Source organism: Balaenoptera physalus (genome assembly GCF_965194825.1).
Source record: "Balaenoptera physalus genome assembly, chromosome: 13".
In the NCBI taxonomy this organism is placed as follows: domain Eukaryota; kingdom Metazoa; phylum Chordata; class Mammalia; order Artiodactyla; family Balaenopteridae; genus Balaenoptera; species Balaenoptera physalus.
The window spans coordinates 105,578,553-105,594,080 of NC_138892.1; the positions used below are offsets into that span (position 1 = coordinate 105,578,553).

Genomic DNA, 15,528 nt, shown 5'->3' on the forward strand with positions numbered 1-15,528 from the left:
ATGTCACTGCCTTCTTTCTGCGCACAAAGCCAGCTCTGCGTTGGATGGACGGTGTGGCCTCTCCAGCCTGTGGGCGCCCCACCTGTCAGTCGTGGACCTGACAGCCCTCCCTCCTGCACTGACTTGAGTCTCCCTGCGCTGCCCCCATGGCGTGTGTCCCCTGGAGCTCCCTGCTCGTGGGGTGTCGAGAAGGCTGCACGGGAGTGGGCTGAAGGCACAGGACACACTCGCGTGACTCGTCTCCTGTCCGTGTGCGCGCTCCCCTGCACTGGACTTCCCTGACAACCTTACAAAACACCAACGTCAAGGCAAAATGATTAACCATTTCAAGATGCTGACAGCAGAGCATTAAACCAAATGCGGGGTCCTTCTGAGCATAGGACCCTGTGTCATTTCCCAGGTCACATGCTCATGAAGGTGACCCTTCAGAACATACATAGTAGACACTCAAAAAACGTGTTCAATGAATGAGTGAGGGGTGTCACTTGATGTAAGAGAAACAGTTCATTTGGTTTTGATAAAAACTAAAGACCTCCCTCCTCTATCACCTTGGAGATGCAATGTAAATGTCAGAGGGGCACCCCTGCCTGGAATTGCCTGTTTGGGGAGAGATGCTTCCTCTCATGCTTCAGAGTGAGAGTGAGAGAAGAGGGGAGAGGGGGCGGAGAGAGGCTGATGGGTCTCTAGACTCGCCTGTCAATTAATCACTGCACTTTGCACATACAGCATGTAACACCTTGTAGCCTGTGCTCTTAAGACCTGGCCTCTGTGTGAATTAAGCTTCACAGCTCACTGCTTTCACCCACCTCCTCCCCACCTTTCAGCCTCCACCCTCACTCCAAGAGACCCAAAGTTGCTACTTCATCTGCACAGGACCTCTGGGAGCCGGCCTGGAGGGAACGGGGAGTAGAGCAGCTCAGCCAAGGTCAGACCTGCTGGCTGCTGGGTGATGCTGATTCCTTGTCTCTGGCTTTGGCTTGGGTCCACAGCTCAGCTCGTGCAGAAAGATATTTGAGAATTGCAAAGGCCAGGAGGCAGGAGACCTCAGCTCAAGATCTGGCTTTGTTCTACAGCACTCCATCGTGTGACCCTTCTCTAGGTCTCTGTCAAATGAGAAAATGAACTAGATAAGTGGTCTACAAGCAGTGTTCCCAGAACCTCCAATGTCTCAAGAATTACACTGGTTGGAGGAAGGAAGAGTCTCCCCAACTTCAGTCATTGGTAATCATCATCATCATCATCATCAACACCACCATCACCACCACCACCACCATCATCACCACCACCATCACCACCATCACCACCATCATCACCATCATCACCACCACCATCACCATCATCACCATCATCACCACCATCACCATCACCATCACCACCATCACCATCATCACCATCATCACCATCATCACCATCATCACCACCACCATCACCATCATCATGGCAGACACTCACTGCTCCAGGGGTTATCTTAAGGCTTTAGATGCAGTAACTCATTTAGTAGTCACAATATTCCTATAAGATGGGTTTTAACTGTTACGCCCATCTTCAGATGAGGAAACTGAGGAGCTGAATAGTTAAGTGACTTGTTCCGGGTCACACAGCTAGTAAGTGACGGAGCAAGGACTTAAACCTTGTAGTCTGGCTCTACAGTACAGCTACGTAACCACACCATTCCCATTTTATCTAACTACCTGCCTCTCCATTCATCCACCCATCCGAGTTCCACGCAAGAGTCTATTTGATAAAGAAGGATTCTTCTGAAAAATTATTAAAAATGATAAAGAGGTGAAAACTACTAAATATTGCCATTCAAACTGGAGAAGCCCCAGGGGGTGGGGTGCTAGGATTGCTTCCCACTTCCTGGGTCATTCTCAGAGCAGCTTCTGTGGGTGGGGCGGGGGGGTGGTGAGGAAAAGTTGGCAGCAATCAGAAAAAGAGAATATTTCAAAACAATTTGTCAAATGTGACACCCACAGCTTCTGTGGAGACGATGCCATGTGAGAAAGTCAGGCAGTTTGGATGTGGCTTCCTCCCTCCTCCCTCCTCCCTCTCTCTCATCTCTCCCTATCCCTGGAAAGGCAGAGCTGGAAGGGGTTAAAAGGGATTGGCTGGTATAATGAGACTTCAGAGGGCTGAACTTGACCCACGGGAGAAAGGTCAAGGGAGGCAGATCACAGCTCCACGTAAGCAGAATCTTCCTAGCCATGCTGTCATCCTGAAATTAGACAACCATCTTGTGATGCAGGGACCTGCTTGTCCTGGGAAATCTGGGGCAGAGTCTGGTGATTAGGGACGACACGGTGGGATGCTTGCGTTTCGGGGGGAGGGTGTCCTCAGGTAGGTAAGCGCCCAGGCCGTTTTCTCCTGGATCCAGTGATTCCACCTCCACCCCGACTCCACAGAGGGACTCCTGAGGTCTGGAGAAAAACAGACCTTGGCCCCAGCTCACGGGCTTGTCAGGGGCAAAGAGGAAGGATTCGAACCAGTAACCAGGGTTCTCAGACCTGTGGCTCCAGCTGGAAGCTTCTCAAATGTTCTCAGTGACACCGCACAGCACTCCCTCAAAGAAGAAGGACAGTTCTCTCCATGCCCTTCTCACTCCAGGGCTTTCTGGAGCATCTCTATGCATCTGCCGTGGAGGCTTATGACCTTCTCCAAATTCAAGGCAGGCCTTTTGTTGGGGCTGGAGATGGGGGGGCAATGGCGGAGGGGTGTTCCCACCTTCAGCTAGGCCCAAAGGTTCTGCTTGGATATGGACTTCCTCCTAAAACAATGTATTCACCACTTTCCTGTTCACACAGAACATTCACAGATGTGCGCTCAGGGGATACCGCTACTGAGCCCTGCACAGATGGAGGCAGGGATGTGCAGGGAGAGCGACCATGACCGCAGGGAAGCCTTTACCGCTCCTGCTCCAGAACAGGCAGCGTTCCCTCTACAGCAGCTATCGCGTAACCACAGCATCTGCATGAGGTCCACCGTACGGGTGAAGGAACGCAGACTCAGAGAAGGTGAGTCATTTCCCCAAGGTCTTATGGGTGGAAGGGGCAGAGTGAGGGTTCAAACCCACAACTGCCTTTTCCAGAATCCAGGTTCTTTTTCCATTCCTAAATCCAGAGGAGCCCCAAGGAAATGGTATCTTGGGAGAATGGGTGTGCGGCTCTCTTCAAGCCCAAAAGCTTGGAATGCCTTCGGAATGGCCTGGAACCTGGCAGGACTGGCCTGATCCATTGGGGGGCAATTAGGGTGACTAGGGCTTCCCCAGCTCAAACCCCGACTGCAGGATGACCTCGGAGGCTCCTTCTGAGGCCCATGCCATGAACTGCACACCCTCAACTGAACTTCACTCTGTGAGACACAGAAACGCCACCTCCTGGGCTGCATTTGAAAGAAGCCCTGTCTGAGGAGACCCAGGACAGCCTGGCCTGAGGGAGGTCTCGGGCTCTGGCATCTACTAGCCTTGGGAAAGCCACATTATTCCCGTGTGCCCCTGCACCCTTTTCTGTAAAATCGGGTTAATACAAATACTCCATGGGCTTTTTGTGAGGACTAAATGACACTGTGTATCTGTGAAAGTACTTTGTACATGGTATAGCATTACTATATTTATTACTGTATTATATACGCTTTATTAAAATAAAGCTGATTTTATTGGACACGTGCTCTGTGCCAGACATGGTTCTAAGTGCTTTAGCGCTTCACCTCATTTAAGCACACATACAAGTATAAGGGCATTGCTGACCATCCCCCAAAGTATTCTTTCCACGTCCTATCAGGATGTCCGAATAGGTGGTGCAGAGGAAAAGGAGGAGGGGCTTAGAATAGGAGACCTGCGTTCCAGTCCTGGTTCTGCCATCATTGGCTGTGTAACGTCAGGAAAGCTACTCACCCTCTCTGAGCCTCACTTGCCACATCTGAAAAATAGACTTGTCTTGCTAACCACTCGCTGAGAATCAAATAAAATGAATACGTGTGATTGCACATCTCACGCACTATTTATCCTTACAATATTCTTACAACCTATGATGGGGATTCAGTGATTCCCATTTTACAGTTAAGAAAACCCAGGCCCAGAGAGTGAAATACAAATTCTGGCTAGGACTATCATCACGGTTATTATATAATAAGGCAAACCCCTGTGAAAACAGACCCAAAAGGTCACTGGAAGAGGCTGTGTTTGCTTTACTTCCCTGTAGGCTGACAGCCTGATTTATTTCCAGTCCGGGCAACGAAATACATAAGAAGCATGTGTGAGCCCGAGTTCTGGTTTGTATGGAGCCCAGAGGCAGAGGGTTGGACGAAATGCTCCCGAATGCCCTCTCTAGTTGTCTGGCATCCATTGAATCTCGTGGGCCGGAGCAGACACCACCACCGTTTCTTCCCCAGCCCCACCTGCCCATCGGGCGAGCTGTCCAGTCAGAGCTGTGTGTGAAATCTGTGGGTCTTCTGTGCTGAAGTGAGAGGATTCCCACCCCACTCATCCCCCACCGTGCGAGGCATCGTGTGGACAGAGGTGGCAGCACCTTCTGATCTTGTCAGGTCGTTGAGGGGGAAGAAAGGCACAAATTCACTCCCTGGGCCATAAAAATTGAATCCCTTGCTGTCCATCGGGCGTCAAAGCCCTCGTCAGTATTCCTTCTGCTCTTACCAAGTTAGCCTAGAATTATGATTTTACCAACATATACGTCATAGCTAAGAGGGAAGTCTTAAAACCCCACCTCCTTCAGGAAGTCTTCCTGAACTGATCTCAATGTTGAAACATTTTACTGTTGATTATGCATACACGTAGAAAAGTACATACACACACCACACACACACACACACACACACACACACACACAATTTAACCAAGTGTCCTACCATGTCATTTTAAAAGAGACATAGGAGGGACTTCCCTGGCGGTCCAATGGTTAAGACTCTGTGCTTCCACTGCAGGGGGTGCGGGTTCGATCCCTGGTCGGGGAACTAAGATCCCACATGCTGCACGGCACGGCCAAAATATAAAACAATAAGTAAGAAAACAGAAGAGACATCGGAGGCTCCAGGGGGTAAAGTGCCATTTTCTGAGGCTGAATTCTTCCCTTCGACTAAGCATAACTGCTCACTGTGCCCTCTCTCACCGCTCCCAACCACTACCTTATTCTTCCATTGAACACATATCACTGGAATATTGGCCCAAGGCCCTGGGATGAGGGCAGATCAGGCGTGGGGTGGGTGCCCAGATTTATAAGGCACTAATTCTTGCCCTCGAGGAGTTTGCAGTCTAGGAGGAGAAGACAACTACATGGATAACCAGATAACAGAGAGAGTGGTTAAGGTCAGAGAGAGAGAGACGTCAAGGTGCTATGAGAATCCAAAGAAAGAAGAGAGGATGGAAGATGCTCACGGTGTAAGTGGTATTTATACTGAATCTTGATGGGATGGGATCTGGACATGCAGGGATTCAGAATGAGGAAGAGCACTTTACACAAAACAGAAAATACCAGGAAGATGGACTTCCCTGGCGGCCCAGTGGTTAGGACTCCGTGCTCTCACTGCCAACGGCCCAGGTTCAATGCCTGGTCAGGGAACTAAGATCCTGCAAGCCACGTGGTGCGGCAAAAAAAAAAAAAAAAAAAAGTGTCCTGAAAGGGGAAGAGTAATCCCTTCCCAGCCATCCTCAGAGGGTGGATTGAGGATGACATGATAATGAACATGAAGGTGTCTTGTGAACTGGAAAGGCATTCCCTTTACTGCCCTCCAGCCCAGGAGCTCTCCACCTTAATGTGCACCAGAATCACCTGGGGTGCTTGTTAAACATGTAGTTTTTGGCTTCCAGCCATAAAAAAATTGGCCAGAAGCCAAGAACTGGGACTCCATTTGCCCTTCTTCTATCAACGGCTAGAAAATTGTTATATTCCAGCATACACATATATTTAAAAACCAATTTTCAGACATTGGAAAACTAGCTGCACAGGGCTATCGTTCCTGAGAAAAGGAATGCAAACTAGGTGAGCCCCGATCGCCCTGGCTTGCCACCTGGGAGGGACTTTCAAGATTGCTATGCAGGGAGGGGGACCAAAGCAGAGCACGACAATCTCTCTGAGTTGAGGTCACAGACACTGGAGCTTGGGGAGGCTGAGGTGGCCGGAACTTACAGGGCAGAGTTAGAGAAGGAGTTATCTGAAGAAAGAGCTCCAGGAATCCGCAGAGAGCCCCCTTGAGTCTGTTGCTAAACACTGAACTGTACACATCCAGGTTAAAACTCTACAAGACTCAGCACATAATGACGGGGTTTAAGCTGAACAATTCTCAGGGCTCACACAGGCTGGAAGAGATTAGAGCTCTGACCAGCCAGATTGAAGAGACCTTGATGGCGTTCGATCAGATGACAGAGTGATCACACCATAGCAGTAGGGATAGATAAGCCCTAGAATGATTACTCTAGACTGGCCCTTCAAAAAAGCTTAAAAACTAGTCTTGAAAGGACCAAGTGGATCCACAGGTAACTTAACTACTTGCAAAAACAAAGCCCAACACTCTTTAAAGGAAAACAACAAAATTCAGCACTCAACAAAGTCACATTCAGAATGTCCAGCATAGCATAAAACAATTACTAGATATGTGAAGAAGCAGGAAAATGAGACCCAAACTAGGAGAAAAACATAAACATAATGAGGTGAGAAATGTAAGATATAAACAAAGAACTAAGTGGAACTTCTAGGGGTGAAACTATCCTCACAAAGCTCAGAGGGAAAAAAAGACTGGGAAAAAAAAAAAAAAAGAATAGAGACTCAGTGACCTGTGGAAAAGTATCAATCAGTTTGGATAGTTTCTGTTGCTATATCTTTAGGTTTATTGATTTTTAAAATTCTGTAGTGTTTAACTGCTTTAATCCCATCCAGTAAAACTTTCATTTTAGATACTGTATTTTCACCACTAAATGCTATCTATAAGAAAAAAGACTTTAAATTTAAAGACACAGATAAATTTAAAGGATGGGAAAAAATGTAACATGCTGTATTAGTTTTCTGTGGCTGCCATAACAAATGATCACAAATGCAGTGGTTTAAGCTGTTCACATGTATTATCTTACAGTTCTGTAAGTTAGAAATCCAACATGGGTCTCCCTGGGCTAAAATCAAGGCATCAGGGCTGCATTTCTTTCTGAAAGCTCTAGGGGAAAATCAGTTACTTTGCCTTTTCTAGAGGTGACCCACATTCCTTGGCTCATGGCCTCTTCCTCCATCTTCAAAGCAAATAAAGTAGGTCTAGTTCTTCTCACATCACACTACTCTGACCATTCTTTTGTTGTCATGTCTCCGTGTGCCTACAGCCAGGAAAGGCTCTCTGCCTTAATCCATGACAATCTTCCCATCTCAAGGTATTAATTTTAATGGCATCTGCAAAGTCCCTTTTGCCATGTCAGGTAACATATTCATAGGTTCCCAGGGGTAGGATATGAACATTTTGGGGAGGTATTAGTCTGTCTATCACACATGCAAACATTAACAGTGAGAAAGCTGGAGTGGCTACCAGACACTTGCACATGAAACGTTCATCAAAACAGGCTGTAGACTGGACCATATAAAAGGCCCAGAAGTTTCAATAAATGTAAAAAAGACTGAACTCACACAGAGTATGTTCTCTGACCACAAAGGAATTAAATTAGAAACCAGTAATAGAAACATTTGGAAATAACAAGGGAAATTACAAAATATTTTGCACTGAGTGAAAATGAAAACAAAATTTGTGGAATTCAGCAAAAACAGTGGTGGGTGGGAACTTTAGAGCTTTAAGTGCTTATATTAAAAAAGAAGAAGGGTCCAAAGTCAATAATCAAAGCTTCTGGGACTTCCCTGGTGGTGCAGTGGTTAAGAATCCGCCCGCCAATGCAGGGGACACGGGTTGGAGCCCTGGTCCAGGAAGATCCCACATGCCGTGGAGCAGCTAAGCTCGTGTGCCACAACTACTGAGCCTGTGCTCTAGAGCCTGTGAGCCACAACTACTGAGCCCGTGTGCCACAACTACTGAAGCCAGTGTGCCTAGAGCCCGTGCTCTGCAACAAGAGAAACCACTGCAATGAGAAGCCCACGCACCGCAACGAAGAGTAGCCCCCGCTCGCCGCAGCTAGAGAAAGCCCGTGTGCAGCCATGAAGACCCAACACAGCCAAAAATAAATAAATATATAAAATTTTAAAAAGATTAAAAAAAAGGCTAATAGGAAAATATAAACAACTTGATGCCAATAAGTTTGACTCTTCAGATGAAATGGACACATTCTTAAAAGACACTTATATCTACTTCCTATTGCTGCTGTTTACCACAAAGATGGTGACTTTTTTTTTTTTTGGTCGCGCCGCACGGCTTGCAGGATCTTAGTTCCCCAGGGACTGAACCCAGGCCCACAGCAGTGAAAGTGCCGAGTCCTAACCACGAGACCACCAGGGAATTCCCCCATTTAAAACAACACAAATTTACCATCCATCTTAGAGTTCCGGAAGCCAAAAGTCCAAAATGCATCTCACCTCGCTAAAGCCGAGGTATTGGCAGGATTGCATTCCTTCTGGAGGCTCTGGAGAATTTGTTTCCCTCCCTCTTCCAGCTTCTGCATTCCTTGCCTTCTGGCTTCCAGACAGCAATTGCCTCACTGTGACCTCTGCTTCTGTTGTCACATCTCCTCTCTGACACTCTTGCCTCCCTCTTACAAAGACTCTTGTGATTACACTGGACCCATCAGATAATCCAGAATAATCTTCCCAATTCAAGATCCTTAACTTTACCACATACTTAAAGTTGCTTTTGCCATATAAGTTAACGTATTCACAGGTTTTGGCGATTAAGACAAAGGCATCGCTGGGAGGTCATTCTGCCTACCAGAGACACAAATTGCCAAAATGGATACACAAAGAAAGAGAATGTTGAATAGCCCCGTATCTATTAAAGAACTTGAATTTGTGGTTTAAAATCTTCCCATAAAGAAACCTCCAGGCTGGGATGGCTTCAGTGGTGAATTATGTCAAACATTTAAGGAAGAAATAGAATTTGACTCATCATACCAAACACAGAAATTAACCTGAAATGGATCATAGGCCTAAACATAAAAGCATAAACAATAAAACTTCTAGAAGAACACATAGAATATGTCTTTGGCCTTGGGACAGGCAAAGAATTTTTGATAGGACACAAAAAGCATGAACTATAAAAGACAGAAAGAAATTTTTCTTCATCAAAATAAAAACCTCATCAAAAGACAATGTTAAGAAAACAAAGGTAAGCCACAGACTGGAGAAAATATGTGCAATGCATACATCTGGCCAAGACTACTTTCCATAATAAATAAAGAACTCTTACAACTCAAAAATAAGACAAACAATTCACTAGAAACAGTGGGTAAAGAAGATAATGGCCAAATGGCCAAAAGCACATGAGAAGATACTCAACAGCATTAGTCAATAGAGAAATACTTACTAAAGCCATAGTAATATACTCCTGATTGATAAAGTAAAAAAAAAAAAGGCTAAAAATACCAAGCGTTAGCAAGGATGTGAAACATCTGAACCTCTCACATACTGCTGGTCAGAATAAAAAATTGTACAACCACTTTGGAAAACAATCTGACAGTTTCTTATTAAGTTAAATATACATATATTTAGTATATGACTTGGCAACTCCAATTCTAGATTTTTCCTTCTGATAAGACACATGTAACATAAAACACGAAACATATGAAAACATATGTCTACACAAAGACTTGTCCTTTAATGATCATAGCAGCTTTATTCAAGATAACCAAAACCTGGAAACAACTAAAATGTCCATTAATAGGTGAGTAGAAAAATTATGGTATACCCACACCATAGAAGACTACTCAGAAATAAAAAGGAACAAACTATTGATACCTATAAGAGAATAGATGAACCTCAAAAGTATTATGCTGTGGAAAAAAAAAGAAGACACAAAAGAGTATATACTCTATGATTGCCATTTACATGAAATTCTAGAACAGGCAAAACTAATCTGTCTTGACAGAAAGCAGATCAGTGGTTGACTGGGGATGAGGATGATGGCAATTGACTGCAAAGGGGCATGAGGTAGTAACCTCATTTTTTGCAGTGATGGAAATTTTGATTAGACGGTGTATATATTTGCAAAATTCATTGAACTGTGCACTCAAAGTGGGTACATATTATTACATGTGAGTTGTAACCCAATAAAGCTTTTTTAAAATGAAACAAAAAAAGTTAAAAATATGAAAACACTTGGGCCCCATTCCAAGTGATTCCAACACAGCAGGACTAATATGGGGCCCAGAAATCTGCATTTTAAACAAGCTCCATAGAGAATTATGCTGCAGGCTGTTTCGCTTATAGAAATAGTATAGGTTTCTATGAACACCCAACTCTTATTTAGACAACAAATCAACTAGGCAAGCAAAGAAAATTCAGAAGAAAAGTGTTTGAGTTTCTGTGGGCTCTCATTCCACCCCTCAACCTCCATTCCTCAGCTGGAATACTGGTCACTACCAAAGCATCCTCCTGGAAGCTGGCTCAGCTGCGGCTAAGCCTCCTTCACGCATTCTTTACAAAAGGAAGTCTGCTAGGAAAATGAATGGGAGGAAAGCAAAATAAAAATACAAGTGCAGAGAAACCAATATATTTATTTGCAGAGCACAGATCCTTTCCCATAACGTCATTCAACTCTGGCACCAGATGGGCTTGGCTGGCCCAGCTCACGGGACACGTGGTACCAACAGATATGCCTACTCTGGGGGGGAAGAGCAGGTCCATAGGGAGGCTGGTGGCCCACCTGTGTGGAAGATACAACAGTACAACAGATATGCTAAGGGTACTCATAGCCCAGAGGAAAGGGTCATTTTTTTTGCCAGACTGCATTGAACGGAGGTGCTCTATTTCCATTCCTTAGTCTTTTCCTGCTGCCTGACATAGCTCCCCTATCTTCCTCTGTTCTGCTTGTTGAAGCACCTCCCATCCTTCAAGGCCCAGCTTGACTAACACCTCCTCTTTATCAGATCACCATAGTCAAACACGACTTCCCACTCCCCTGAACTCCTATGGCACTTGGCTCGAAGAGCTCTTACAGAAATTTTGATTGGTATTTTAGATATCCATGTGCATGCTGTATCTACTCTACTAGCTTGTAATCTTGATTATAGAAACTATAACTTATGGTCCATGCTAGGGCTAGACTACATCGTTCCTAGTACGTTACTTGGCACTTAGTGTGTGTTTTATGTACATGTATTGTAGAAAGTAATGAATGATTCAGTCCATGCGGATTCCTATCTCTGAGCTTTTGCTTATGCTGTTCCCCCTTTCTAGAAAATCCTTCCCACTTCAAGTGTTATTCCCTCCAAGGAGCCTTCCCAAATCCCCAAGCTGTTGGGCTCCTATAGCGCTCTGGGCAATCTCTATCTTATCACTTACAACTACCGCCTTATATTGAAATTAAATATTTACTACCTGTTTCTCCCACTTAATCATAAGCTTCAAGAAGCCAGAGTCCGTCCTAGTCATCCTTATCTTACCACCACCTAGCACAGTGTTCGGTGTAGTATGCATTTCATAAATATTTTTCAAACAGAATGCTCTCTTAAGAAGTTTCTGGAAGCATTAGCCCTATGACCCCTATGACACAGAGGGCCCGGTTTATTTAGTCTGTGTTCCCATTAGAGTGGCCAAAACTGTCCTGAGGTCTCATTCCCAGAGAAAAGCCAGCGTAAACAGCCTTCCCACCCTAACTTTCTCCTTGGCTGGAGAGGTAGGACCAGACGTTCTCTGGGGTCCCTCACTGTCCTCGGATCCTCCCGATTCAGGCAATCCCCCAGCAGGACAGACCGCCGAGCGTGCGGCCTCCCCTCTGACGGGCTTTAAGGTGGACCCCCATCCTCTGGGATGACTGCACATAGGAAAAAGAACCCGTGACCTTTCAGACCACGTCTTTTTAATACACTTCTCTCTCCTCTCACCACCTTTCCTTTCTCCGCGCCCTCGTTCTCCCAGCCGCTCTCTCCTGCTCCTCTGTCCTCATCTACTTCTGCTCTCCTACGGGTCCCACCGCACTTTCCCGGTGCCGCCGCTTCCTCCTGGCCGGCTTTCCCTTTCTCGCCAGATCCCCCTCATCCATCCCGGGTCCCTTCGTTTATCCTGCTCCTCTGCCAGCCCTGCAGGAAGCCGAGACTCCTCACGAAGCTTAGAGGTGGGAGGTGGGGGGGGGAGGGGTGGGCCCTGGCGCCGCGGTCCCGCCCCTCGTGCGTGTGTGAATGTCCGTGTGGCGGTGACGCGGCGCCGGCGGAGAGGGAGGCGAGCGGATCGCCGGGGCTGCTCGGCTCCTGCGCGCCCTCGCGCTCCCCGCCGCCCGCCCAGGCGCAGGCAGGGCGCAGGCGGCGGCGGGCGGCATGGAGAGCTTGCTGGAGAACCCGGTGCGCGCCGTGCTCTACCTCAAGGAGCTCACGGCCATCGTGCAGAACCAGCAGAGCCTCATCCACACCCAGCGCCAGCGCATCGACGAGCTAGAGCGGCGGCTGGACGAGCTAAGCGCCGAGAACCGCAGCCTGTGGGAGCACCAGCAGCTGCTGCAAGCCCTGCCTCCGCCCGGGCTCGTCCCCCCGTCGCCAGCCCCGCTGCCGGGCGCCCCGGCCACCGCCGCCGCCGCCGCCGGGGCCCAGGAACAGCTCCAGGACCACGGACAGCTCCCGCCCACCGCGCCCGAGAAGCCCCCGCTTCAGCACCACGGACAGCTCCTGGCGCAGCCCCAGCCGGGCCCCAGCGGCAGGGCTCACGCATCCCAGCCGCCCCACCAGCACCCGGCGGGGCCCGGGGCCGTCGCCGACAAGGAGAAAGAGCGTCCCCCGAGTTGTTGCGCCGCTGCTGGAACCCTCCTTCAGCACAAATCCCCCGCCGCCCTCGGCAAGGGCGTCCTGAGCAGGAGACCCGAGTGAGTGGGGAACAAGGCACGGGGACCAACGTGCCGGGAGGAAGGGAAGCAAATGGGCGTGAGGAGGGGACAAGGGGGAAGTGGGGTGCACCTGAGACTGAAGGACTAGGGCCTTCAGTGTGCTTGCGGGGAGAAGTGTGTCAAGGAGGTTTGGGGGAAAGGAGGGAATGATATCAGTGTTTGAGAGGGCTTGGGAGGTGTTGGAGCAAACGGGAGTATCCCAACCATCACTGGGGGGGCAAAGGAGGAAAGAAATGAAGGTTATTGGAAACTGGCAGATTTTAAAGGGGACAAGACTGGGGGGGGGCAGATTAAACTGAAGAAAAGAGAACAGTTGAAGAATCTTTTCAAGTTAGGAAAAATCTGGATGGGAGTTTGGGTAGTAAAATTATTCGAATGGAGAGTGAGCTATGAAAAAGACGGAGGCTTGGCAAAGAGACATGTTGAGAGCTTTAAAAAGGGCAGGGTCCAGGAACCGTAGATCTGGGGTCTGAGGGGATTCAGAAGGCAGAGCACGAGGCTGAGAGGCAGGATGATGTGAGAAGGCAGGGGGGCTGGAGACAGAGGAAGAGGAAGGGTGGAAGAAAGCGTTTCCCAGAGGAACGAGGTGGCTCTTTCACTGATGCAGTGGGAGTCCAAGCCAGGAGCGGCTCATTTGGCGAAGCTTACTCTGCTCTGACCTGAGTGGGCACCTTTCTTCCGAATGCCCACAGACCCGGAGGGGTGCAAGGTAACAACCCACCAGGCCCACAGAGGATCCCTTTACAGTGTCAGGATTCAGTCTGGTTATAGCTTTTTCCTCTGACTCAAGGAGGATTTCTGTGCAGGGTGTTAGCAATCGTGGAAAGGGGATAATGATGAGAGAGACAGTTGGCTTACGGAGATGGCATTTGGATGGAATTCCTGTTTAAAACTCTTTCGTGGCTGGTGACTGCAAACCTTGCTTCCCCCTGGTTATTTGGTGATGACTGGAATCCCATGGTAGGTCCAGAGAGAAATATGCTCATTAGCCCCTGATGAGAAACTCTAGGACTTCAAGCTCTTTCTTTATGCCCAACGTCCATGAACTAGAGATACGGGGAGAAGAAATGAAAGAGGATTGGAATATTCTCTCCTCTGTATTGGGAACGCTGTGACCACGTCAGCTTCCCTTCTCTGATTAGACAGGTGATAGAAGAACACCTCACGGGAAATCAGAACCTAGTCAGCACCTGACCCTGACGATGGGGATGCTGAGGGAGTTGGGGGCGGGGGTGGGAAGGGTGGAGAGCCAAGAATCATCTTCAGCAGCCTTGGCGTGCTTTAGTCTAGGGCTACTTGTGAAGATTTGATGCAGACTCATTTTCTCCTCACATCTACTGCAGAGTTAGACAGGTCGGGTCAGGACACAGGGTAGATTTGACCAGAACTTTGGGTCCTTAGGCAGAGGACCCAGGATGATCCCGCAGCATTTGATGCAAGTCCCAAGAAGATGTGGTTTTCCTTCCTACCTTCCTCAGTGGCCCATTTGCCCTTCCTTCAGTTTCACGGTTTTCTTTCCTTATCTGGCAGAAAAAGCAGAAAGTCAGTTTTCCCTCAGCGCTCATGGCTCAGCAAGAGGCAAAAGGCAAAAGGCAAAAGGCAAAAGGCAAAAAAAAAAAAGAAAAAAAAAATCCAAGATACTATGTGGCTTTTTCCCCAAATACGGGCAGCTATCCCATTCCATTTCCCGGGGGACAGCCACAGCTTCCTGGGAATTGTGGTTCTTCACCTGATTCCGCTCCTCATGTCCTTTGGTGTCTCCCTCCTCTTCCACCACATCCCCACACTCTTTGCATCTCTTCAGGGGACTGTGTAGGCAAGACCGGTTGAGGAAAGGTCATTTTTCTTGGATAAGGACTTTGCTGTGGCCCCCAAGGTGGCTTAAAGAGCCCAAACTCTCCTGCTCAGGTGCTCTTGCTGGGAATCCAGGGATTTTAGGAATCACCTGGATTCCTACCCATCCTCACATGTCAAAACTGGAGAGAAACCGTCGTGTCCTCATCTCTCCTTCTCCCTTGTCCTGCTTTTGCTTCCCAAGGGAGCAGAACAAAAATAAGTAGTTGAAATGGTGGAAGAGAGTGGAAGTTTTGTAAATCTTTCACTCGGGAAGTTGTGCCAGGCACCGAGAGGTTAAAACCAGCAGTAACTCCTTCCTTTCTCCAGATCCTCCAGCTTTTCCCCCCTGCTCCCCAAGCCTGGACACCCAGAGACTTAGAGAGTTCAGACACGCACACGCATGCCTCCTCCCTCTTCCTGCAGCTCCCTCCCCGCTCGCATGGGAAATCACGGACATCTAGGCAGACTGAATGCCCTTTGGATCACCCATTTCTTCCCACTGTTTTGCTTAACTTCAATCCAAGTTTCCCCCCCAACCCCGCAGAATCTCAGGAAGGAATCATCTTTGCTGACTACATGTTTAGCCCCACCCTGCTCTCCACCCACGACCCCAATTTTGCATGTCTTGTCCTCCTCTGCCCAGCCTCTCAGTGGTGTAGGGCTAGATGCAGGCAGCCGGCAGGGGCACCTCTCCATGGATCGGGTGACATGGGGAGAGGGAGAGCTGAGCCAGCA

At 48.1% G+C, this 15,528-nt stretch overlaps 2 protein-coding genes across 8 annotated transcripts in view; one reads left to right on the forward strand and one right to left on the reverse strand.

The window, feature by feature from the left end:
* Positions 1-15,528, reverse strand: part of WASHC1 (WASH complex subunit 1) — a 54,438-nt gene that overhangs the window by 31,776 nt on the left and 7,134 nt on the right. The gene's annotated exons all lie outside the window — the stretch shown is intronic.
* IQSEC3 (IQ motif and Sec7 domain ArfGEF 3) overlaps positions 11,931-15,528 on the forward strand; it is a 100,115-nt gene continuing 96,517 nt past the window's right edge. For 2 of the 5 annotated variants that reach the window (XM_082422065.1, XM_082422067.1), the window contains exon 1: positions 12,308-12,936. In XM_082422065.1, the coding sequence (XP_082278191.1) occupies positions 12,398-12,936 (539 nt within the window). In that variant the 5' untranslated portion in view covers positions 12,308-12,397. Of the gene's footprint in view, positions 12,937-15,528 lie in introns of all 5 variants that reach the window. The other 3 variants (XM_082422069.1, XM_082422070.1, XM_082422066.1) reach the window with 2 other exon arrangements.